This window comes from Salvelinus namaycush, chromosome 5, assembly GCF_016432855.1.
Source record: "Salvelinus namaycush isolate Seneca chromosome 5, SaNama_1.0, whole genome shotgun sequence".
NCBI classification, from domain to species: Eukaryota; Metazoa; Chordata; class Actinopteri; order Salmoniformes; family Salmonidae; genus Salvelinus; species Salvelinus namaycush.
The window spans coordinates 20,201,385-20,225,922 of NC_052311.1; the positions used below are offsets into that span (position 1 = coordinate 20,201,385).

Genomic DNA, 24,538 nt, shown 5'->3' on the forward strand with positions numbered 1-24,538 from the left:
TATGTAATTAACAACTGCTTTCATCTTACGTAATTAACAACTGCTTTCATCTTATGTAATTAACAACTGCTTTCATCTTACGTAATTAACAACTGCTTTCATCGTACGTAATTAACAACTGCATTCATCTTACGTAATTAACAACTGCTTTCATCTTACAAGGACGTTAACAACTGCTTTCATTTACTCGCAAAAAGTGCAATTACTCCAGTAGGCTTGGGCGGTATACTATACATACAGTATACCATATACATACCATATATACATACCATATACATACCATACACATACCATGTATACATAACATATACACTACCAGTCAAAAGATTTAGAACCCCTACTCATTCAAGGGTTTTTCTATATTTTTACTATTTTCTACATTGTAGAATAATAATGAAGACATCAAAACTATGAAATAACACATATGGAATCATGTAGTTACCAAAAAAGTGTTAAACAAATTCAAAAATATTTTATATTTGAGATTCTTCAAATAGCCACATTTTGCCTTGACGACAGCTTTGCACACTCTTGGCATTCTCTCAACCAACTTCATGAGGTAGTCACCTGGAATGCATTTAAATTAAAAATGTGTGGAATTTCTTTCCTTTTTAATGCGTTTGAGCTAATCAGTTGTGTTGTGACTAGGTAAAGGGGTTATACAGAAGATAGCCTTATTTGATAAAAGACAGAGTCCATATTATGGCAAGAACAACTCAATTAAGCAGAGAAACGACAGTCCATCATTACTTTAAGACATGAAGGTCAGTCAATACGGAATATTTCAAAAACTTGGAAAGTTTCTTCAAGTGCAGTCGCAAAAACTATCAAGCGCTATGATGAAACTGGCTCTCTTGAGGACCGCCACAGGAATGGAAGACCCAGAGTTACCTCTGCTGCAGACGATAGGTTCAGTAGAGTTACCAGCCCAAATAAATGCTTCACGAAGTTCAAGTAACAGACACATCTCAACATTCAGAGGAGACTGTGTGAATCAGGCCTTCATGGTCAAATTGCTGCAGAGAAACCCGTACTAAAGGACACCAATAAGAAGAAGATACTTTATTGGGCCAAGAAACAACGAGCAATGGACATTAGACCAGTGGAAATCTGTCCTTTAGTCTGGAGTCCAAATTGGAGATTTTTGTTCTCAACCACTGTGTCTTTGTGAGATGTGGTGTGGGTGAATGCATGTGTATTTCCCACCGTAAAGCATGGAGGAGGAGGTGATATGGTGTGGGGGTGCTGTGCTGGTGACACTGTCTGTGATCTATTTAGAAGGCACACTTAACCTTTTCATACCTGAGTTCCAAATATTTTTAACGGTTGCCCCAGCGTGAGTTTTTTTATGCACATGATGTCAGAATGTTCTCTCCATTCCGGAATGTGATTGTTACACAAAAGTATATTTAATGCGCGCTGCCCTCAAACCAAGGCACGCAGCCTGTTTTTATTTATAGGTTGTTTCAACTTGTCAATTTCAAATGATTTTCTAATAAGTTTTTATTTTCTAAGAACAGTTTGAACTGAGGTGTGTTCCGCCTCCTCATTCATTCACATAAAAATGGTCCTTTTTACTTTTGCGGACAATTACTTAGAAATTGTGTTCACATTTTCCGTCTGTTGTCCGCATCGCAGTCATTGTACTAATAATAACTTTGGAAATGTGTGCGTTTCTATCAAAATAAGTGACTTATTATGTTATAATAGTTTATGTATGTCGTTTCTATTGTAGCTCACTGTATGGAGCATAATATATTTGTGTATATTCCTTATAACCGTGAGCACGCGAGGTAACATTATTCATTTCATAACCTTTATGGTGTTATATTCAATCGTGCTTATGTAGCTAGCTACATTCGTCTATTAGCTCTGTAAAACAATGCTAAATGTGGCAGAGAAGTATTAGCTTGTGTTGTATTTTGAAGATAACCTGGCCTTATAACTCCCAAGTAGCGCAGTGGTCTACGGCACAGCATCTCAGTGCTAGAGGTGTCACTACAGACACCCTGGTTCAAATCCAGGCTGTGTTTCTATCAAAGTAAGTACCTTATTACGTTATAATAGTTTCTGTATGTCATATTACGCGGTTTCTACTGGAGCTCCCTGTATGTATGAAGCATAATATATTTGTGTATATTCCTTATAACCGTGGACACGCGAGGTAGCATTACTCATTTCATAACCTTTATGGTGTTATATTCAATCGTGCTTATGTAGCTAGCTACAATCTTCTATTAGCGCTGTAAAACAATGTTAATTGCGTCACAGAAGTATTAGCTTGTGTTGTATTTTGAAGCTACTGGCCTTCTGACTCCCAAGTGGCGCAGCGGTCTACAGCACTGCATCTCAGTGCTAGAGGCCTCACTACAGACACCCTGGTTCGAATCCAGGCTGTATCATAACCGGCCGTGATTGGGAGTCCCATAGGGTGGCGCACAATTGGTCTAGCATCGTTAGAGTTTGGCTGGTGTAGGCCCTCATTGTTAAATGTCTTGCCTAGTTAAATAATGGTTAAAAAATATATGACCATGGTTTGTTTTCATTTGGCCTATTTAGCATAGCTCTGTTCTGCCCTGCCCCCTTGTGGAGCTCAAAAGTTACTGTTTCTTACTGTTATAACTCAAATTTGTGATTTTGTCAATGCAATATACTATTTGTATATCAGTGTGTATTATGTTACTTTTTTCTAATATTGTTTTATTGCTATATCCTGATATTGTATTCTAATTACTAAAAATTCCTCTTTATTCTGTACTTTCAGAAACCACAAACAGTATTTGCCAATATCATGACAGGAACTGGAGCTGGACATCTTTCGAGCTGAAGATTGAGGCCAGCTTTTGTATCCTAGCGTACACTCCTTATCAGTTTTACTGGATGAAAACACAGATAGAAAACACATAGGCCAATATGTTATAGTCGTCTATTTTATTGCAGTATTGGTGGTGGTTGGTTGAACAACAACAAACTTGTTTTACTAGAGGAAAAAAAACGGAATATGCATAACCCATATTTCATATTCATGCAGTGACTGAACAACAACTGCATTTGCACCCCCACCTCTAAAGGCATAGTATCATGGTGGGTCAACTGTCAAGTCACCTGTTAGGTCAGTCAGTCACTAATTGCTGCAGATGTGCTCAATAGTGCTTGAGCATATGATACTCCCCAAAGCATGGGGAAATACATAGAGGTGTATCACAAGCTAAACACATGTATTTTGTCAACTTCCTCTGCTTACTTCTCCTGGTGCAAGACAGGCAGACTTTGCAGTGCTGTTTTATTCACATGTTTTCAAGTACCGATGACAAATCATGCATTCCGATTCTTGCATAGATTGTAATGGGCACATATTATGTGTCACGCTGTCACGTTCTGACCATAGTTCTTTTGTATTTTCTTTGTTTTAGTGTGGTCAGGGCGTGAGTTGGGTGGGTATGATCTATGTTTTCTGTTTCTATGTGGGGTTTCTCGTTTGGCCTGATATGGTTCTCAATCAGAGGCAGGTGTTAGTCATTGTCTCTGATTGGGAACCATATTTAGGTAGCCTGTGTTCTATTGTGTTTTGTGGGTGGTTGTTTTCAGTCTTTGTGTGTCTGCACCAGATAGAACTGTTTCGGTTTTCACTTTTGTTGTTTTGTATTTGAAGTGTTCTGTTTTTTGATATTCATTAAATTAAGATGAACACTAACCACGCTGCGCTTTGGTCCTCTCCTTCCACCGACGAAAGCCGTTACACACGCCCTGATCTGTTTTGACTCTTGCCTGTTTCTGAAATCTGTACCCACCTGCCTGACTATTCTGCCTGCCTTGACCTTGAGCCTGCCTGCCACTCTGTACCTCCTGGAATCTGAACTGGTTCTGACCTTTTGCCTGTCCACAAACCATTCTCTTGCCTACCCTTTTGGAATATAATAAATATCAAAGACTCAAACTATCTGCCTCCCGTGTCTGCATCTGGGTCTCGCCTTGTGCCCTTATAATTATGTGTGTAAAATACTTTTTTGAAGGTTGTACTGATTATGATGAGCTAAACCTATTCCAGCTGTGTGTGGAGCCATGTTTGTTGACATACAATGCATTCTGGGTTTCACGTAATCGTCTGTCGGACCAAAGATGCTATAACAAAATGAGGTGAGTAAGGGTTCACTCATTTTTTGAGAACTTCCGGAAGTGAATGGTGGGATGTGAACAATGGTAGATGACACACCCCCTTCAACATGCATACTATAAACAGACCAAACTCATCTTGTCTTCTCTTATCTTTGGTTTCTGTGAGGAAGAAAAAGTATGGCAGTGCGCAGAAACTACCCATCGACGGATTACTTTCGATTTCTAGAGAGTGTTTAACTCAATTATTTTGATGAATGGTGAGCTCACACGTGATGTGATTTATTATAAATAGTAATTGCTATTAGCTAATTCATTTGTAGTTTATGTCAGCTGAGAGTTATTAAAATATGACCGCTTGTGTTACGTTAATCTTTCCTCAGTTAGCACTAGGTCAAATGTAGCCTACAGTTTTCCTGTTTGGATGATTGTGTTATGCTGTAGATACTTCTGTGAATGTCCGAACATTGCATAAAGAAATGAACTGCTCACATTCTGGACATAACTTTGTAAGGACTGTGTTTGTGCAAAATGTTTCTCAAATGCTGATTGTTGCGTCATTTGAAACTGGCAGTTCTAAATAAGCATTCTAAATAAGCGTTCTAATCACACTGGTTTGATCGTACGCTACAAATCAAATCAAAGTTTATTTGTCACGTGCGCCGAATACAACAGGCTCTAACCAACAGTGCAAAGTATAAGTAAAAACAAAAGTATTAGGTGAACAATAGGTAAGTAAAGAAATAAAAACAACAGCAAAAAGACAGTGAAAAATAACAGTAGCGAGGCTATATACAGTAACGAGGATATATACAGGCACCGGTTAGTCGGGCTGATTGAGGTAGTATGTACATGTATATATGGTTAAAGTGACTACGCATATATGACAAACGGAGAGTAGCAGTAGTGTAAAAGAGGGGTTGGCGGGTGGTGGATGGCGGGACACAATGCATAGCCAATGTGCGGGGGCACCGGTTGGTCAGGCTAATTGAGGTAGTATGTACATGAATGTATAGTTAAAGTGACTATGCATATATGATAAACAGAGAGTAGCAGCAGCGTAAAAGAGGGGTTGGGGGGGGCACACAATGCAAATAGTCCAGGTAGCCATTTGATTACTTGTTCGGAGTCTTATGGCTTGGGGGTAAAAACTGTTGAGAAGCCTTTTTGTCCTAGACTTGGCACTCCGGTACCGCTTGCAATGTGGTAGTAGAGAGAACAGTCTATGACTGGGGTTGCTGGGGTCTTTGACAATTTTTAGGGCCTTCCTCTGACACTGCATGGTGTAGAGGTCCTGGATGGCAGGCAGCTTAGCCCCAGTGATGTACTGGGCCGTACGCACTACCCTCTGTAGTGCTTTGCGGTCGGAGGCCGAGCAGCTGCCGTACCAGGCAGTGATGCAACCAGTCAGGATTCTCTCGATGTTGCAGCTGTAGAACGTTTTGAGGATCTCCGAGGACCCATGCCAAATATTGGGTCCTCAGACCAATGTAGAATGATCACACCCAAGTGTTGGGACATGTGAAAAGTTAACCAGCATGGCTACCACAGCATTCTGCAGTGATACGCCATCCCATCTGGTTTATGGCTTAGTGGGACTATCATTTGTTTTCAAACAGGACAATGACTCAACACACCTCCAGGCTGTGTAAGAGCTATTTTACCCAGGAGGAGAATGATGGAGTGCTGCATCAGATGACCTGGCCTCCACAATCCCGACCTCAACCAAATTGAGATGGTTTGGGATGAGTCGGACCGCAGAGTGAAGGAAAAGCAGCCAACAAGTGCTCAGCATTTGTGGGAACTCCTTCAAGACTGTTGGAAAAGCATTCCAGGTGAAGCTGGTTGAGAGAATGCCAAGAGTGTACAAAGCTGTCATCAAGGCAAAGGATGGCTATTTGAAGAATCTTAAAAATAAAGTATACTTAAAGTATACTTAAATATAAAGTAACACTTTTTTGGTTACTACATGATTCCATATGTGTTATTTCATAGTTTTGACATCTTCACTATTATTCTACAATGTAGAAAATAGTAAAAATAAAGAAAACCTTTTTTATTTTTTACCTTTATTTAACTAGGAAAGTCAGTAAGAACAAATTCTTATTTTCAATGACGGCCTAGGAACAGTGGGTTAACTGCCTTATTCAGCGACAGAACCACAGATTTGTACCTTGTCAGCTCAGGGATTTGATCTGCAACCTTTCGGTTACAAGTCCAATGCTCTAACCACTAGGCTACCTGCTGCCCCAAGAAAAACCTTTGAATGAGTAGGTGTTCTAAAACTTTGGACCAGTAGTGTACATACCATACCATATACATACCATACACATACCGGGGTATTTTGAAATACCGATGGTATGATTTTCAATACTGTAAAAAAGATATACTGTATACAAGCAGTGGGTGCTACGCCACTGCTTATAACTATAAATGAACTATCTAAGACAGGGTTTCCCGCTGGGTGCACATTGTGGTTTTTGCCCTAGCACTACACAGCTGATTCAAATAATCAACTAATCATCAGTTGTGTAGTGTTAGGGCAAGTTTGAGAAACGTTGATCTAAGTTGTGCCAAATAAATGATATCCTGCTCAGGGCTCCAACTATGCAATTGGTTTGATAACTTGCTAGCTAAGTGGCTAGCTTGCAAGATCAACCTTTGTGGTTACAGCAGAGACAATCAATCTCCTCCTGGATCAGGATCCCTACTGCCTAAATTTGTTTTGTGCGTCAAAAAAAACATTTTGAAAAAAATAGCGCCCCTTGTTTGCACTGGCAGTAAGGAACAGTATGAAGGTATGAAAATCTGGTTACTGCCCCACCCTAACCTCCAGTGTATCCATTATGGCAGGGGAGCTTGTTTGGACCACAGGAAAAGCAAGGAACTCATTATTTGATTTTGTGTTGTATAACATTTGATTTGAAATACTGGACTTCCTCTACACCACTATATTAAATGTGTGAACAGCTAGCCCACTAAACAGTGTCTATGTGTTGCTATGCTGTAGAAGGATGTTCACATTGGTGCAGAAACAGGAACAGTGCAGCAGACTATATTTCAAAAGGGAAGCTGATATATGGCAACAGAATGCTAGGATGATGTAATGTAATATGTATCATGTTATCAGTCCCACCACCAAAGCTTTATCTAAAATGTAACACGGCTTCTGTGTGAGGCAGACTGTAGTGTATTATTTGTGAGTGATGTTGTTCAGCCACAGTAAATATCTTCTGTTATGCAGCAGAGGGACGGAAGAAAAATTCTCTCTGCAGCCATTATAATGAAGTTCCAAATGTCATCCCCATACTTATTTAAAGAGCAAACTCTAGAAATATTATGCTATCCCTTGGTGCATCTTTTAAGTGATTGGAAAACAAACAGCTTGGTCGAGAAGGAGCCTGAATAGACAAAATGTGTCTTTTTCAAGACTCTCAAAGTCCAAAAGAGGGTCAGGAAACAGGTACTTTCCACCATTAAAGTATTTGCTTTGATTGCAAGGGATGGGTGAAAAACCAGGGTGCTGATTGGTTCTAAATGGGAATGACTACCAAATGTGAATGTCCTATTGTTGGCAGTATAAGTATGATAATCCTTCTCCATCCACGAAAGAAGGCAAATTCCAATCATCACCGTATAATAATGATAGTATGCCAATTTCCCCAGACCCCATTTCTATACCATCCTTGAAGATGCACTCCACAGCTCATTTTCCCCTGTGGTTGTAGGGTGCATTACTGAAGCCTACATACACAATCATGGCTGAAACAAAACACAAAAATGCTCTATTTACTCTAATCAAGGCACCATTACCTTTTCTTCTTTGAGTTTGCACTTACAAAGACTCCTTCCGGCTTGTTTGTTTGTGTTTTGGAGGACTTCCACACTTATAATAGAAAATAGAAGCTTACAACTACACCTTTTAACGTCACCACCATAGGCAATAGCAGAAACCCCATGGCAACACTGAGGACGGAATTAATTGCTGTTTCTCAGTGTATATATCCCTCTCAGGATGCAGTAGAAGTCTCAGGTTACTCAGTCAACACAACACACCACATTAAAGGGAGACCATTCTCTCTCAACAACTGTAGAGGAGGAAATAATCTTCCAATTATCTAAGGAATCTTTATTTCTACAGTGTCCTTGCCACTTCAATTCATTTTTTTATATATGTGTTTGAATGGTACTGAAAGAGACAATTCTATACAGTGCTGAGGGGGCTGAAATTAGTTTTAGCTTTGATAATTGATGGGAGGTGTCGTGTGCAGTTCCACACATCAAACCAAAACAACCTGATATAGCATTCCTATTTTCCCTCTTCATTTCAAGGTTAATTTCGACACCGCCTATTTGCCTCGCCCGATCGAGACCGATTAAGCCTTGTCTACGAAAATAACTATAACTCACTTTTCCTGAGCGAAAATATAAACACATCAAGACTTATTCCAGAAAACAGACAGATCCTTCAAAAACCAAGAGAAAGAAAAAAATAACAATAGCTAAGGCAACACTACAACCTATTTGCCAAGCGCTCCGTCATTGGGTGCCTGGTGCTGCTCCATTGTCTAATCCCACTATTGAGACCACTAAATGGATAGAGTGGGGTAACAAGATAAATGGGCTGTGACCGAGCTGCTAAAAGGCAACCTGACCAATTTATCGGAGTGACCTCCACTGTTGCCACTGCAGGCCATATTAATACACCACACATCGTCCCAGGATGGGACATGGTATGCGTCAAGTACCGGAAGCTCACAGTTTTATTTTTAACTCTTACTGTTACAGGTAAATTGACTGAGAACATATTTCCACTGAGAACATATCTTCAGGAACAGCTTGGGAAAGAGTTGCAGGGGAGAGATATTTTGGGGGGGACTGTGGTCAATCAAACCAAATTACAATATAAGATAGTAGCTAGACAGAGACTGCTGAAAGTGACTAAATTACCAAAACATGCCCATAATCGACCAGATAAAATATCATTAAAAAACCATATAAATCCGCAAATATAGTGAATTTACCCCTTTAAGAAGTAAACCATTCAAAGGGGAACGAGTTCAATCGACTGTTCAAAGTTCATTGGTTGAGTACACAGGTGCAGCGAAATGCTTTTGTCTCTAGCTCAAACAGTGCAGTAATACCTAGCAATACAAAACTATACACACATAGTCCAAAAAGTTAAAAAGAAAGAAATTAAGAAATATCAGGATGAGCAATGTCATTGTTCGGAATACACACACACACACACACACACACACACACACACACACACACACACACACACACACACACACACACACACACACACACACACACACACACACACACACACACACACACACACACACACACACACACACACACACACACACATATATACAGTGCCTTCAGAAAGTATTCATACCCCTTGACTTATTTCACATTTTGTTGTTTTACAGCCTGAATTCAACATTTATTAAATTGCTTTTTTTCTCTCACCCATCTACACACAATACCCCGTAATGACAAAGTGAAAATATTTTTCAAAAAAATGTACATTTATTGAACATGAAATACAGAAATATCTCATTTGGCAGCGATTACAGCTGTGAGTCTTTCTGGATAAGTGTCTAAGAGGTTTACACATCTTGAATATACAATATTTGTCCATTACTCTTTTCAACATTTTTCAAACTGTGTCAAATTGGTTGTTGATCATTGCTAGACAACCATTTTCAAGTCTTGCCATAGATTTTCAAGCAGATTTAAGTCAAAACTGTAATTCGGACACTCAGGAATATTCAGTGTCTTCTTGGTAAGCAACTCCAGTGTAGATTTGGTTTGCGTTTTAGGTTATTGTCCTGCTGAAAGATGAATCTCCCAGTGTCTGGTTGAAACTGAACCAGGTTTTCCTCTAGGATTTTGCCTGTGCTTAGCTCCATTCCATGTATTTTTTTATCCTGAAAAACTCCCCAGTCCTTAACGATTACAAGAATACCCATAAATGATGCAGCCACCATTATGCTTGAAAATATGGAGAGTGGTACTAAGTAATGGGCTGTATTGGATTTGCCCCAAACATAACACTTTGTATTCAGGACAAAAGTGAATTGCTTTGCCACATTTTTTGCAGTATTACTTTAGTGCCTTATTGCAAACAGGATGCATGATTTAGAATATTTTTTATAATCTATAGGCTTCCTTCTTTTCACTCTGTCAATTAGGTTAGTATTGGGGAGTAACTACAATGTTGTTGATCCATCCTCAGTTTTCTCCTATCACAGCCATTAAACTCCGTAATGGTTTTAAAGTCACCATTGGCCTCATGGTGAAATCGCTGAGCAGTTTCCTTGCTGTCCGGCAACTGAGATAGGAAGAACGCCTGTATCTTTGTAGTGACTGGGTGTATTGATCCACCATCCAAAGTGTAATGAATAACTTCACCATGCCCAAATGTCTGTTTTTTTATACCCATTTACAAAATAGGTACCTTATTTGTGAGGCGTTGGAAAACCTTTGTGGTCTTTGTGGTTGAATCTGTGTTTGAAATTCACTGCTTGACTGAGGGACCTTACAGTATGTGTGGGGTACAGACATGAGGTAGTCATTCAAAAATCATGTTAAACACTATTATTGGACACAGAGTGAGTCCATGCACCTTATTATGTGACTCGACAAGCACCTTTTACTCCTGAACTTATTTAGGCTTGTCATAACAAAGGCTTTGAAAACATATTGACTCAAGACATTTCAGCTTTTCATTCATTTCTATATTATTTTTTTTCGAAAAACATAATTCCACTTTGACAATATGGGGTATTGTGTGTAGGCCAGTGATAAAACTATAAATGTAATCAATTTTAAATTCAGACAGTAAAATATTCAGACAGACAACAAAATATGGAAAAAGTCAAGGGTGTACAGTGCCTTCGGAAAGTATTCAGACCCCTTGACACACACACACACACACACACACACACACACACACACACACACACACACACACACACACACACACACACACACATATATATATGTATATACATATATACACACTGCATGGTCAAAAGTAGATGGACAACCCTTCAAATTAGTGGATTATATTATTTCAGCCACACCAGTTGCTGACAGATGTATAAAATTGAGCACACAACCATGCAATCTCCGTTGACAAACTTGGCAGTAGAATGGCCTGTACTGAAGAGCTCAGTGACTTTCAACGTGACACCGTCACGGGATGCCACCTTTCCAACAAGTCAGTTCGTCAAATTTCTGCCCTACTAGAGCTGCCCGGTTAACTCTAAGTGCTGCTATTGTGAAGTGGAAACGTCTAGGAGTAACAACGGCTCAGCTGCGAAGTGGTAGGCCACACAAGCTCACATAACTGGCCGCCGAGTGTTGAAGCATCTAGCATGTAAAAATCATCTGTCTTCGGTTGCAACACTCACTACCGAGTTCCAAACTGCCTCTGGAAGCAACGTCAGCACAAGAACTGTTCGTCGGAAGCTTCACAAAATGGGTTTCCATGGCCGAGCAGCCGCGCACATAAGCCAAAGATCACCATGCGCAATGCCAAGCGTTGGCTGGATTGGTGTAAAGCTTGCCGCCATTGGATTCTGGAACAGTGGAAACACGTTCTATGCAGTGATGAATCCCGCTTCACCATCTGGCAGTCCAACAGACAAATCTGTGTTTGGCGGATGCCAGGAGAATGTTACCTGCCCGAATGCATTGTGCCAACTGTAAAAAAAAAAAAAAAGCAGTGTGGGAAAGCAGTGTGGGTTCAGTTGATGGATGAGCATGCTACCCCCATGACACCTCTGTGCTGTACACACATCACGCAGCCAGTGTCCTACATACATTGACACGGTCCGACAAAAGATAGAGGCAACTCTTCTGAGAGGGAGCAGTCAATGGGACCAGAAGAGGAGAAAATAACAACAGTTGGACGTGGCCGGCGCTCAGGCCACGAGGGTCTGTGGCTCAAACACACTGACATATTTTTTATAATCTATAGGCTTCCTTCTTTTCACTCTGTCAATTAGGTTAGTATTGGGGAGTAACTACAATGTTGTTGATCCATCCTCAGTTTTCTCCTATCACAGCCATTAAACTCCGTAATGGTTTTAAAGTCACCATTGGCCTCATGGTGAAATCGCTGAGCAGTTTCCTTGCTGTCCGGCAACTGAGATAGGAAGAACGCCTGTATCTTTGTAGTGACTGGGTGTATTGATCCACCATCCAAAGTGTAATGAATAACTTCACCATGCCCAAATGTCTGTTTTTTTATACCCATTTACAAAATAGGTACCTTATTTGTGAGGCGTTGGAAAACCTTTGTGGTCTTTGTGGTTGAATCTGTGTTTGAAATTCACTGCTTGACTGAGGGACCTTACAGTATGTGTGGGGTACAGACATGAGGTAGTCATTCAAAAATCATGTTAAACACTATTATTGGACACAGAGTGAGTCCATGCACCTTATTATGTGACTCGACAAGCACCTTTTACTCCTGAACTTATTTAGGCTTGTCATAACAAAGGCTTTGAAAACATATTGACTCAAGACATTTCAGCTTTTCATTCATTTCTATATTTTTTTATTTCGAAAAACATAATTCCACTTTGACAATATGGGGTATTGTGTGTAGGCCAGTGATAAAACTATAAATGTAATCAATTTTAAATTCAGACAGTAAAATATTCAGACAGACAACAAAATATGGAAAAAGTCAAGGGTGTACAGTGCCTTCGGAAAGTATTCAGACCCCTTGACACACACACACACACACACACACACACACACACACACACACACACACACACACACACACACACACACACACACACACACACACACACACACATATATATATGTATATACATATATACACACTGCATGGTCAAAAGTAGATGGACAACCCTTCAAATTAGTGGATTATATTATTTCAGCCACACCAGTTGCTGACAGATGTATAAAATTGAGCACACAACCATGCAATCTCCGTTGACAAACTTGGCAGTAGAATGGCCTGTACTGAAGAGCTCAGTGACTTTCAACGTGACACCGTCACGGGATGCCACCTTTCCAACAAGTCAGTTCGTCAAATTTCTGCCCTACTAGAGCTGCCCGGTTAACTCTAAGTGCTGCTATTGTGAAGTGGAAACGTCTAGGAGTAACAACGGCTCAGCTGCGAAGTGGTAGGCCACACAAGCTCACATAACTGGCCGCCGAGTGTTGAAGCATCTAGCATGTAAAAATCATCTGTCTTCGGTTGCAACACTCACTACCGAGTTCCAAACTGCCTCTGGAAGCAACGTCAGCACAAGAACTGTTCGTCGGAAGCTTCACAAAATGGGTTTCCATGGCCGAGCAGCCGCGCACATAAGCCAAAGATCACCATGCGCAATGCCAAGCGTTGGCTGGATTGGTGTAAAGCTTGCCGCCATTGGATTCTGGAACAGTGGAAACACGTTCTATGCAGTGATGAATCCCGCTTCACCATCTGGCAGTCCAACAGACAAATCTGTGTTTGGCGGATGCCAGGAGAATGTTACCTGCCCGAATGCATTGTGCCAACTGTAAAATTTGGTGGAGAAAGAATAACGGTCTGGGGCTGTTTTTTATGGTTCAGGCTAGGCCACTTAGTTCCATTGAAGGGAAATCTTAATGCTACAGCATACAATGACATTCTAGACGATTCTGTGCTTCCAACTTTTTGGCAACAGTTTGGGGAAGGCCCTTTCCTGTTTCAGCATGACAATGCCCCTGTGCATAAAGCGAGGTCCATACAGAAATGATCTCTCGAGATTGGCGTGGAAGAACTTGACTGGCCTGCACAGAGCCCTGATCTCAACCCCATCGAACACCTTTGAGATTAATTATAATGTCGACTGCGAGCCAGGCCTAATCGCCCAACATCAGTGCCCGACTTCATTAATGCTCTTGTGGCTGAATAGAAGCAATTCCCCGCACCGCAGCAATATTCCAATGTCTAGTGGAAAGCCTTGCTAGAAGACAATTTTAGAGAATATGGCAGTTCGTCCAAACGGCCTCACAACCACAAACCACTTGTAACCATGCGAGCCCAGGACCTCCACATCTGGCTTCTTTACCTGACGGATCATCTGAGACCAGCCACCCGGGCAGCTAATGAAACTGAGGATGATTTCTGTTTGTAATAAAGCCAAAAACTAATTCTGATTGGCTGGGCCTGGCTCCCCAGTGTGTGGGCCTGGGTCCGAAGTGGGTGGGCCTATGGCTGTGCCCCTGCCCAGTCATGTGAAATCCATAGATCAGGGCCTAATGAATGTATTTCAATTGACTGATTACCTTATATGAAATGTTACTCAGTAAAATCCTTGACATTTTTATATTTTTGTTCAGTATATATAGCCGTGGGATGTTGTGTACATTGTAAGAAGCGCTATACAGTCAAGGAGAATAGAGATTCTTCACATTTAAGGGTTGAAGATGTTCCGTATCACTCATCGTGTGTACAGTATGTGTGTGTGCATGTGCTAGAGTTTGTGTGTGCGTGAGTGAGTGAATGTTCATATGATTGAGTGTTTCTGCTGGGCTGTACTTGAAAAGAAATAGAATATGAGAAGAGGAGTGCTCTATAATAATAATATGATGAGTTTGACAATGAAAGTGACACTGTCCTCCCTGGTCACTGTCATCAATCATCTCAATGGCTCTATTTCCTCTACGTTACGTTGACCTTTCTCCTGCATGTAAAGTGTGTGTGTGTTTGAATGATTGTACATGTGTGTTTGTGTGCATGCACGTGCATGTGTGTGTGTTCACGTGCATGTTTGTGTGTGTATGTGCATGTATGTGTGTGTGAGTGAGCATGTCTGAGCGTGTGCATGCAATCATTTGATTTTCCAAAATACCACATACCACACATGCATACATTTGGGATGTGACAAATATAAACATTTTCTTAACATTTAAACTGCCAGTTTGTATCGGTTTTCCAGTCAAATTATAAGAAAAATTCATAAAATTCCACTCAAATTCACAATGTAGATGGCCTACATCGGTATGGTGTGTAGACCCAATTGGCCTAGCTAATGTTAACTAGCTAGACTCAATTAGCCTAGCTAACGTTAACTAGCTAGACTCAATTAGCTTAGCTAACGTTAACTAGCGAGACTCAATTAGCATAGCTAACGTTAACTACCTTCTCTGGGTGCAGTCAAGACAGGGAATATGTATCCAGATGAGATGATAAATAACTAGCAATAAATTAGCGCAAGTCAACTTGGTTGCCATCTCTTTCCCCCTCCCTGCTCCCCTCCTCACTCCCATTTGAGCTGCTGCTCTGCTTCAAGCCTCTCACTCTCCCTCATGCATTACAGCTCCAGTTAATGAAGCAGTTTTTCTCCTCATACTAACACTGCAGCGTTGTTGCTTTAGTTATTTTGTAAATGTTTGTTTCCCTTTATGATGATGATCGAGACCTGTTAGTGGTAGTTTTGTGACAACTGCACTCTTTTTCGGTTAGGGATTTTTTCTTAACGTTAAGGACCCCCTTTTGCTGAAACATTAAAACGTTCACACCCCTAGCATGCATGTCCTCTGACTATTAGACTAATCTTAATGTGAGTTTCCCTCATGTGACTCATGTTTAAAACATGCCATATAAGAATCATTTTTATTTTTATTTTCACACTTTATAGCTGCTTTTATGCTTCCATAAATTCCCATCTTATTTACAGGGATACACACAGTATTATAATGGCTTGTCAACCATTTTTCCTTCCTTTTCAATATCTGAGCTCATCGGAGAAGAGTTGTCATTCAAAACATATAGTCGACTTGGGAGCGTCAATAAGCATCAAGGTGATTTGGCCGTTTGACAAGTAGTCTTAACCCGTAGCGTTTGATTTGCTCGGGTGTCTACAAAAGCTAAGATTGCTCCAGCAATAAAACACAGTGCGTCAACAGGGGAAAAGCCACCAACGATCAAAATTAGCTCTGCATTGTATTATTCAAGGAACATGATGTTTCACTTGAGTAGATGCTAATGATGCTAATTCCGTTGAAAACAAAGGAAAAGGACAAGTAGCTCTGAGACAGTTATATTTACACCACAGCCTTCAACACACAGCCTGAATCCGTTGCCATGTGTTGAGGAATAGACCCCTAACTGTTTCCATGTTGGAGGCTAATACAGCTACTCCATCAGGCTGCCTATTGAAATGAAATGAGCCCTTTCTATATAGTACAGTCAATAGCAGGTCTGGTAATTGACAATGCTAGAGTAGGTCTTAATTATAATAGCATGTTGAGCAGTCTGATCTGGTGTATGCAACTGCTTATCAACGGCAATCCAACAATGGCAAGCTCAATGGCATGTTTTGCTTACCAATGGCTAACCAACAATGGCAAGCGCAATCAGTTTGGACAACAAGGCCAGGTTCAATTCCTCTGTAACCACACAGGATGAATTGAAAACTATTTTAGAAAAGAGGTCGTCATGGTATGAATTGGGCATAAATTATTCTCCACTAGGAGCTAAAAAGAAATGAGTCAAGTCTTCTCAAATAATTAACAGAAGTTCAGATCCAATGGAATTGACCCTTTACCCAATGAAACAGCAAGGAAATCTTCCCCACCAAGCTCTCTCTGTCTTCCACCAAAATAGAAAGCAGTGTGGGTTCAGTTGATGGATGAGCATGCTACCCCCATGACACCTCTGCGCTGTACACACATCACGCAGCCAGTGTCCTACATACATTGACACGGTCCGACAAAAGATAGAGGCAACTCTTCTGAGAGGGAGCAGTCAATGGGACCAGAAGAGGAGAAAATAACAACAGTTGGACGTGGCCGGCGCTCAGGCCACGAGGGTCTGTGGCTCAAACACACTGACGCGTTCTCAGCTCTCTGGGAAGATGTGAATGCATGCCTTGCAGCCAGTTAAGAATTTCATTCAAAAACGTCACAGATGTTCAGAGCCTTTGACCAAACTAAAGGTTTTACTTATTCTGTATATTCACAACTTAGGCCATATTGAATTATATAGGCAGTGTGAGGGTGTTTTTATCTTCCATGATCAATAGAATGATTCCACTGTAATCATGATGTGACGCGGATCTGAGGCAGGAGTTGACAGATGGTGTGTAACCTTTGTTTGTTAGACTCCCAGTGTGTGTGTGTGTGTGTGTGTGTGTGTGTGTGTGTGTGTGTGTGTGTGTGTGTGTGTGTGTGTGTGTGTGTGTGTGTGTGTGTGTGTGTGTGTGTGTGTGTGTGTGTGTGTGTGCGCGCGCCTGCGTGTGCGTATTTGTGAGGTGCTTTCATATACCCACAGCTCTCTGGTGTGTGCTGTGCTGCACTGCATGTTACAATGTCTTCTCATGTAATTCAATTAACCTTTTACTGGAAGGGTTCACACAAAGCAGCCAGGAGTTATACTCCATTTGAGAGTGGTGTGTAAAACTGCCAGGTGTCTTTTGTGGCTGTCTTCATTGTTTGGATAAATTGGACTTCTTTTGCAATTTTTGCACTGATAAAATGTCACAGACACATAACATTAATAATATGTTAAAACAGCTGTTAAAATGCTCTTGAGGACATCTGTTCAGAAGGCATTGGATTTGTTGTCGACAGGGTACGATTCGGCACAATTGTCTCAATCAATTTGTTTCACTGTAATTAGACGCTGAACAGACAATATCCCATCATCAGGGCCAACACAACAGTCCAACAAAATAACCAACATCCCAAACCAACAAAATAACCAACATCCCAAACCAACAAAATAACCAACATCCCAAACCAACAAAATAACCAACATCCCAAACCAACAAAATAACCAACATCCCAAACCAACAAAATAACCAACATCCCAAAACAAACAAAACAACCAACATCCCAAACCGACAAAACAACCAAGATCACAACCGACAAAACAACAAACATCACAACCAAAAAACAACAAACATCACAACCAAAAAACAACCAACATCACAACCGACAAAACAACCAAGATCACAACCGACAAAACAACCAAGATCACAACCAACAAAACAACCAACATCACAACCGACAAAACAACCAAGATCACAACCGACAAAACAACCAAGATCACAACCAAAAAACAACCAAGATCACAACCAAAAAACAACCAAGATCACAACCGACAAAACAACCAAGATCACAACCGACAAAACAACCAAGATCACAACCAAAAAACAACCAAGATCACAACCAAAAAACAACCAAGATCACAACCAAAAAACAACCAACATCACAACCGACAAAACAACCAAGATCACAACCGACAAAACAACCAAGATCACAACCGACAAAACAACCAAGATCACAACCAACAAAACAACAAACATCACAACCAAAAAACAACCAACATCACAACCGACAAAACAACCAACAAAACTACCAACATCACAACCAACAAAGTAAATCTGTCAATCTGGACCTCAATTCTCTAGATTCTTTTGGGATGAAACACAGCCAGCAAAGACACAATCTTTAATCTTAGTCTTCTTTCTCTTGGATCAGGCGGTTATTAACAGTTGCAGATGCTATAGCCCGACAGTCTGCCAAGACTGTAGTAGTCTTCTGTGTCTGACTGCCCAGAACGGTGCAAATTACAATGAAATATTGAGTTCATTTATGAATAAGTGGAGCTGAACGCCCCTTTGTAATGGCTTTCACATGCATATTCAGTTGATGGGTAATTCCTCTTAGCTGCTTCATTAAATAGTGAAAGTCGAAAGTGTAATGCTTCATGACAAAAAGAGAGAAAGAATGAGATCTAAAGCAGTTTTAAAGGATGACTTTTCCCCCTTTGCTCCAGTTGAAAATAGAGGTAGCCATCGGATACAAGATAAGGGTAACACGATAACAAATCAACAATGTAGCTGTTGATTAGTGCATGACCCGTCAAGATCTGAACCTCTTATCATTCACAACGAAACATCCAAATAAGGTTAAGCGACAAACGAACAAACAAGCACAACTGACGGAAAAGTTACCCGTGGTTAGGGTTTAATTAAAATTCGAAAACTCTGGGCATCTTTCCGCGCCTTCCTAACGGGTGGTAGCTTAGCTACCTGCGAACAAGATGTAGCACGTATTGCTTATTTTCCCTATGATTAAAATAATAGGGTGGAAATTGGGCGAGATAAAAGTCACAGCGGGGAGTCACACTAACAAGACCAAATGAGCGGCAGCACTCCAGACATCTCCAAAAGAGACTCCAAAGAAGAGAGGCTGCGGGGGGTACTGGGGGTAGGAGGCCAGGTCAGAGCCTTTTGAAGCAAGCTAACTCCAATGCGTTTTCTGAGCCACAGAGATCGCATGTAACAGCTGCAACAAACATGGAGGAAAAGTTCTGTAGATAAGAAAACACCTTGTTAGGTGCCTTGAATGTCTTATTTTATTCCCATTACACGTCATCAATGAGTTATTTGGAATGACATTATATGGCGTCACATGAATAATGTGGGGCTTTAAAAAACTAGAGATAGGACACAGAAATTGAAGTGTGTGAGCAAGCAGATGTGGACTTTGGTCGGAACATTAATCGTTCCGATCACTACCCTTGCATCAATTTATTTTCCACACGTTTTTCCATCCAATCAAATTCAAGTGTATTTTATAAAGCCCTTTTTACATCAGCAGTAATCACAAAGTAGTTGGAGACTATAATAAAACAAAATAATGTTATATAAGGAAAAAAGGCACTTAAGAGAGGCGAAATCCACATCTCAGATCTACGTCTCAAGAGTGGTATGGAATATCTGTCTGGAACATAACTGAAATATAAATGGTTTGCTCTGAACACAAAATATTTCCTTTGTACCATGTAACCTTTCTATATGTTCTGGCCAGTTGAAAGTCTGTGGATAATCCTTGGATAATCAACCACTATCATCTCTCTTTCTTCTGTACCTTTGGTAATGCTTATTGAAAAGTATGGTGATAGCAAACATATGAGATGACAATACATACCACCACGGTAAATAGATTTTCAATGCTTTTTGAGAGCATTAAAGATAAAAGTATTCTTCAAATTAGCTTAACAGCAGCAAAAGTTGTCAAAACTGCTCTAAGAACAAATTTGAGACCATGGCTGATGTGTAGAAAATATAATAGCACAACGACATGAATAAATAAGTAATAGACAATAACATCACTTCAAAGTTGGAGGCAAAACATTGTACTTTTTGTAAAGTCATTGACGAATGCCGGATAAAAGCAAAGTTATCAATGCAAGGAATATTATACACTGAAAGTGCCTCACATTCTATACACAACAAAAGCAACAAAACAACTGTGTTTTTAGATAGCTGTATAGACTGCTTTTCGTTTGAGTACAAACCCTTTCTAAATCAAAATGAAAGAGTCATTTATCACTTAAAGCAATATTGATAAGTATAAACAGAAATGTATATTTTTTTTATCCCGCATTTGATGCACAGAAGATCTTCCTTCAAAAGAATACCACAGTCTTAAGTTTCGGGTTTCGAGCATGATCAAATTTGCACTTCAAACCGTTGAACCTACTTAAATCAGCTATTGTGTGTGCTCGTTCAACTACTGTGGAATTTCTATGCGAAATCTCTGACCGACGCTTTACAAAGCTATCTTTGATTACACACTAGCCCAAGGGGAAACTTTATCAAACTCCCCTGCTTCCATGTGGAGATGACCAGGTGACTACCAAACACTCAATTGGAAGACCAAAGTCTTATCCACAAGAGGCCATGAAACCTTCCTTTTATCCCCAAACAGCAGCTGCACATGTCCAATCAGAATCCACCACTTATCGCTTCCACCAATGAAAGAGATTTCCTGAACACCAATGAAATAATACCGGTACAATGCTTACTAGTTTGCACATTTGTTGTGCGATTAACTTCCTACTTAAACCTCCACAAAAACAGGAATAAGGGGGATCACAATTAACAAATAAAGGTGTGGCAGACTCACCAATTTCGTTGTCCGACTTATTGTCCATTTTGGTGTCTGTCAGGGTAAGAGCCGAGTTGGAGCGACTAGACAGGCATGAGCTTTGGCCTGACTTGGCACCCCTGCCCCAGAGAGCCATGGTACGTTCCGGGGATGTGGGCTCATTATTCTCTGTGGGGACTGTTCTTCTGGAGTAGCTACCAAGGGGGTGCGAGAGGCCCGTTTCAGGGCAGAGGGCCAGGCCTCTGCGTGTGGAGGCCTCACATATTCCAAGTTGCCTCAGCGAGAAGGCCTGTCCTGTACAGACAAAACCAAATAGCGGGCCTATAATTTAACAATGTTATCAAACCCCAATCCCAAACACAGAATATCTGGTGCGGACGTTTTGTTTTATTTTTAACTAGGCAAGTCAGTTAAGAACAAATCCTTATTTACAATGACTGCCATTTTGCCAAAATGTGTAGCTTAAACATTTTTGTGATTCTTAAAATGTCTGTTCTTAGAAGGGCAGTAGGCTTAACTCAAATAGAAGCCTCACAAAAACAAAAGCCAACCAGTAAATCAGAAGACAAGTCACACTAACAGACATACTGTACATTCAAGTAAGATGGAAGATGATAGGACTTCTGCTGAAAACAACATCCCCCCACCGTGCACGCGCGCAACGTCTGTTTTTATGGGCACAAGCACGGTTTGACACAAACTGTTCACACCCCTCTTGTTGGCGGAGAGAACATTTTGCAGGTTTAAACCTTATTTCCTGCAATTCTACACATTTTGTCAAGCGGGGCAGTGAACATTTTGCAGTTTTAAAGCCCATTCTCTTGCAATTCTATACATGTTGCCATGTCTAATGTGTATTCATGTGATATTTCAGCGACTCAAACGTTACAACAAAATCTATGGGCTACCTAGCTAAAAAACGTTGGCTGACATGGGCTAGTTGATCTGGACATTTCTGACAAGTTATAAATAACTCTCTAAGGTATGCAATGACTGACATGACAAGAGGAAAACTGATGATGCACTACCCAATTTCGAAATTGCACCTCATGCATTCTACTATTACAACTTTCAAGAGTCAGTTGAAGGCCAGACTGAGTTCCTTAAAAACTGTGTGCGCGTACTCAGAGAAAAGAGTTTGTACTCATTGTACAACTCATTGTACAACTACCCAAATTATATTTTTTTGTAAATTGAAAGAGTTCCACAATTCTGTGTCTTAATTGTTTGTAAATCTGGATCTAAAGTGTTGATTTAATAGAGAAACAAAATGGTGAAAAACAGAGATGCAAGGGAATATACAGGATGTCAATGCTGGATTGAGAAAAAATAATGTAATCTGAAGTAAACAGCAAAAATCTACAATTAATGTACTTTTCACTGAATTTATATTTCTAAATGCGTGGACAGAACTAAAACAATCTTTGGATGGAAATTCTTGTTCAGTGTATATATTTATCGATATATATTTTTTCATATATACATTCAAAGTCATTCTATAATTTTTTTTTATTCAGCTAGCTGAATAATAAAGAATGTAATGTCATGCTGCATAAGATTCCAGACATGTATTTTACCTACATTAATATAGAAATATCATTAGTGCAGACAAGATAGGTAGCAAGATTAATATAAGTAAAATAGCAATGAATAAATTCATTTAAAACTGTTCTTGCATTTGATTTAGTTTACTGGTTATTTCATGGCAGAAAACATTTAAACAAGTGAAATTGACAAAGAACATGCTAAAGTAAAAACTGCAGTGGAGCAATTCCGGACTTTGACAATATATAACCTTAAACTATACATTTGACTTAAGGTGTGAATTTACTTTTAAAAACAGATATAACTTTGAAATGTGTAAATAACAATTATTGATAATTGAAGTGATAATAAGTCTAATCGTTCATTACCTTTTCATTAAAGGTTGTAATTTGATCTAGAAATAAAGGGGAAATGAACATTCTTCCCACAGCCTAATTAGAATGCAATTCATTTCCAGTTGGCGCCAATTAGCAGACATCAATGAGAAATATGCCACAAAATATGCATTTTTAGATAATCAAGAATTGTCTATGACACTAAAATAAACCACCAACTTTTTTCTTATTATGAACATTTCCTACCAATTGCCAACAACCAATTAAAACGGTGGGTTATTTGCTCAACAGTTCAATGGGTAATTATCAACGGTATGTGAAGTGGAGCGCGATCATTTCGTTTGGATCTGTACATACTGCACAGATCGAAAAGAGCTCTACTGTTCATCATGGAGTAATACAAACCTCAAATGACGAACTATGAATGCTGGTTAATGGATCATACATTAACAAGATAACGTTTTCAAGGAAACCAATGGGAGGCCCTATGAAAGAATGATAGACTTACTAATATAGTATCTCTCTATCTATCTTTCCTATGTCAATTTCAATTCTGTAATACACCTTGCAATTTTTTTTTATATCAAACTCCAAGTTAAGTATGTTTAAAAAGTACACGTATGAAACAAATGATATCCAAACAGCAGACCTATTATGCATCATCCTTTCAAATTATTGAAATAGAGCTGTGGCTGTACTGACCTGGCCTGCTGTAGTCATTGGTCTCCTGGTGGGCCATCTCCTTGACTCGGCCTGAGAACAGCAGCCGGGCGGGGTCATGGTCGTAGGCCTGCAGCGTCTCGCTAGAGCTGTAGGACTTCTGGGTTGGCACACGGCAGGCCCCTTCTTGGTCTGTCGATGATGCGGTGTAACGCCGTTCCCGATCCCTCTCCCTTTCACGGTCTCTCTCTCGGTCTCTCTGGCTCTTGGAGAGTGAGCAGAAAGGCTGCTGCTCCTTCACCTGTTCCATGCTGCCTGCATACTGTGTCCTTCTCTCCTGAGACGCTCGCTTTGGGATATTCCACTCCGGTTTACGCCGTTGGTAAGTCTGTCCCTCTGTCTATCCGTCTGTATTTCTGTCTGTCTGTCCACTTAGCCCCATTCGGCTCTACCTGGAAAACAGAGAGGGGAGAGGGGAGAAGCTCAGATAACACTAATCCCCCCATTTAATCTTCAAAAGCTCCCACTCACACCCACCACCTCTCAAACCCCACCCGTAAGCCCACTCACACCCACCACCTCTCAAACCCCACCGGTAAGCCCACTCACACCGCCATATCTCAAACCCCACCCGTAAGCCCACTCACACCCACCATCTCTCAAACCCCACCCAAAAGCCCACTCACACCCACCACCTCTCAAACTCCACCCGTAAGCCCACTCACACCCACCAGCTCTCATCCCCACCCGTAAGCCCACTCACACCCAACACCTCTCAAACCCCACGCATAAGCCCACTCACACCCACCACCTCTCAAACCCCACCCGTAAGCCCATTCCATCCACCACCTCTCAAACCCCACCCGTAAGCCCACTCACACCCACCACCTCTCAAACCCCACCCGTAAGCCCACTCACACCCACCATCTCTCAAACCCCACCCGTAAGCCCAC

At 40.6% G+C, this 24,538-nt stretch overlaps 1 protein-coding gene across 1 annotated transcript in view; it reads right to left on the reverse strand.

The window, feature by feature from the left end:
- The window catches only part of si:dkey-237h12.3 (teneurin-3), a 152,470-nt gene extending 128,575 nt beyond the window's left edge, over positions 1–23,895 (reverse strand). Inside the window, exons 1-2 of the mRNA XM_038992513.1 lie at positions 23,628–23,895; positions 21,064–21,339 (exon numbers count right to left, since the gene is read on the reverse strand). Of these exons, the coding sequence (XP_038848441.1) occupies positions 21,064–21,339; positions 23,628–23,895 (544 nt within the window). The remainder of the gene's footprint in view (positions 1–21,063; positions 21,340–23,627) is intronic.
- Between the last annotated feature and the right edge of the window lie 643 nt (positions 23,896–24,538).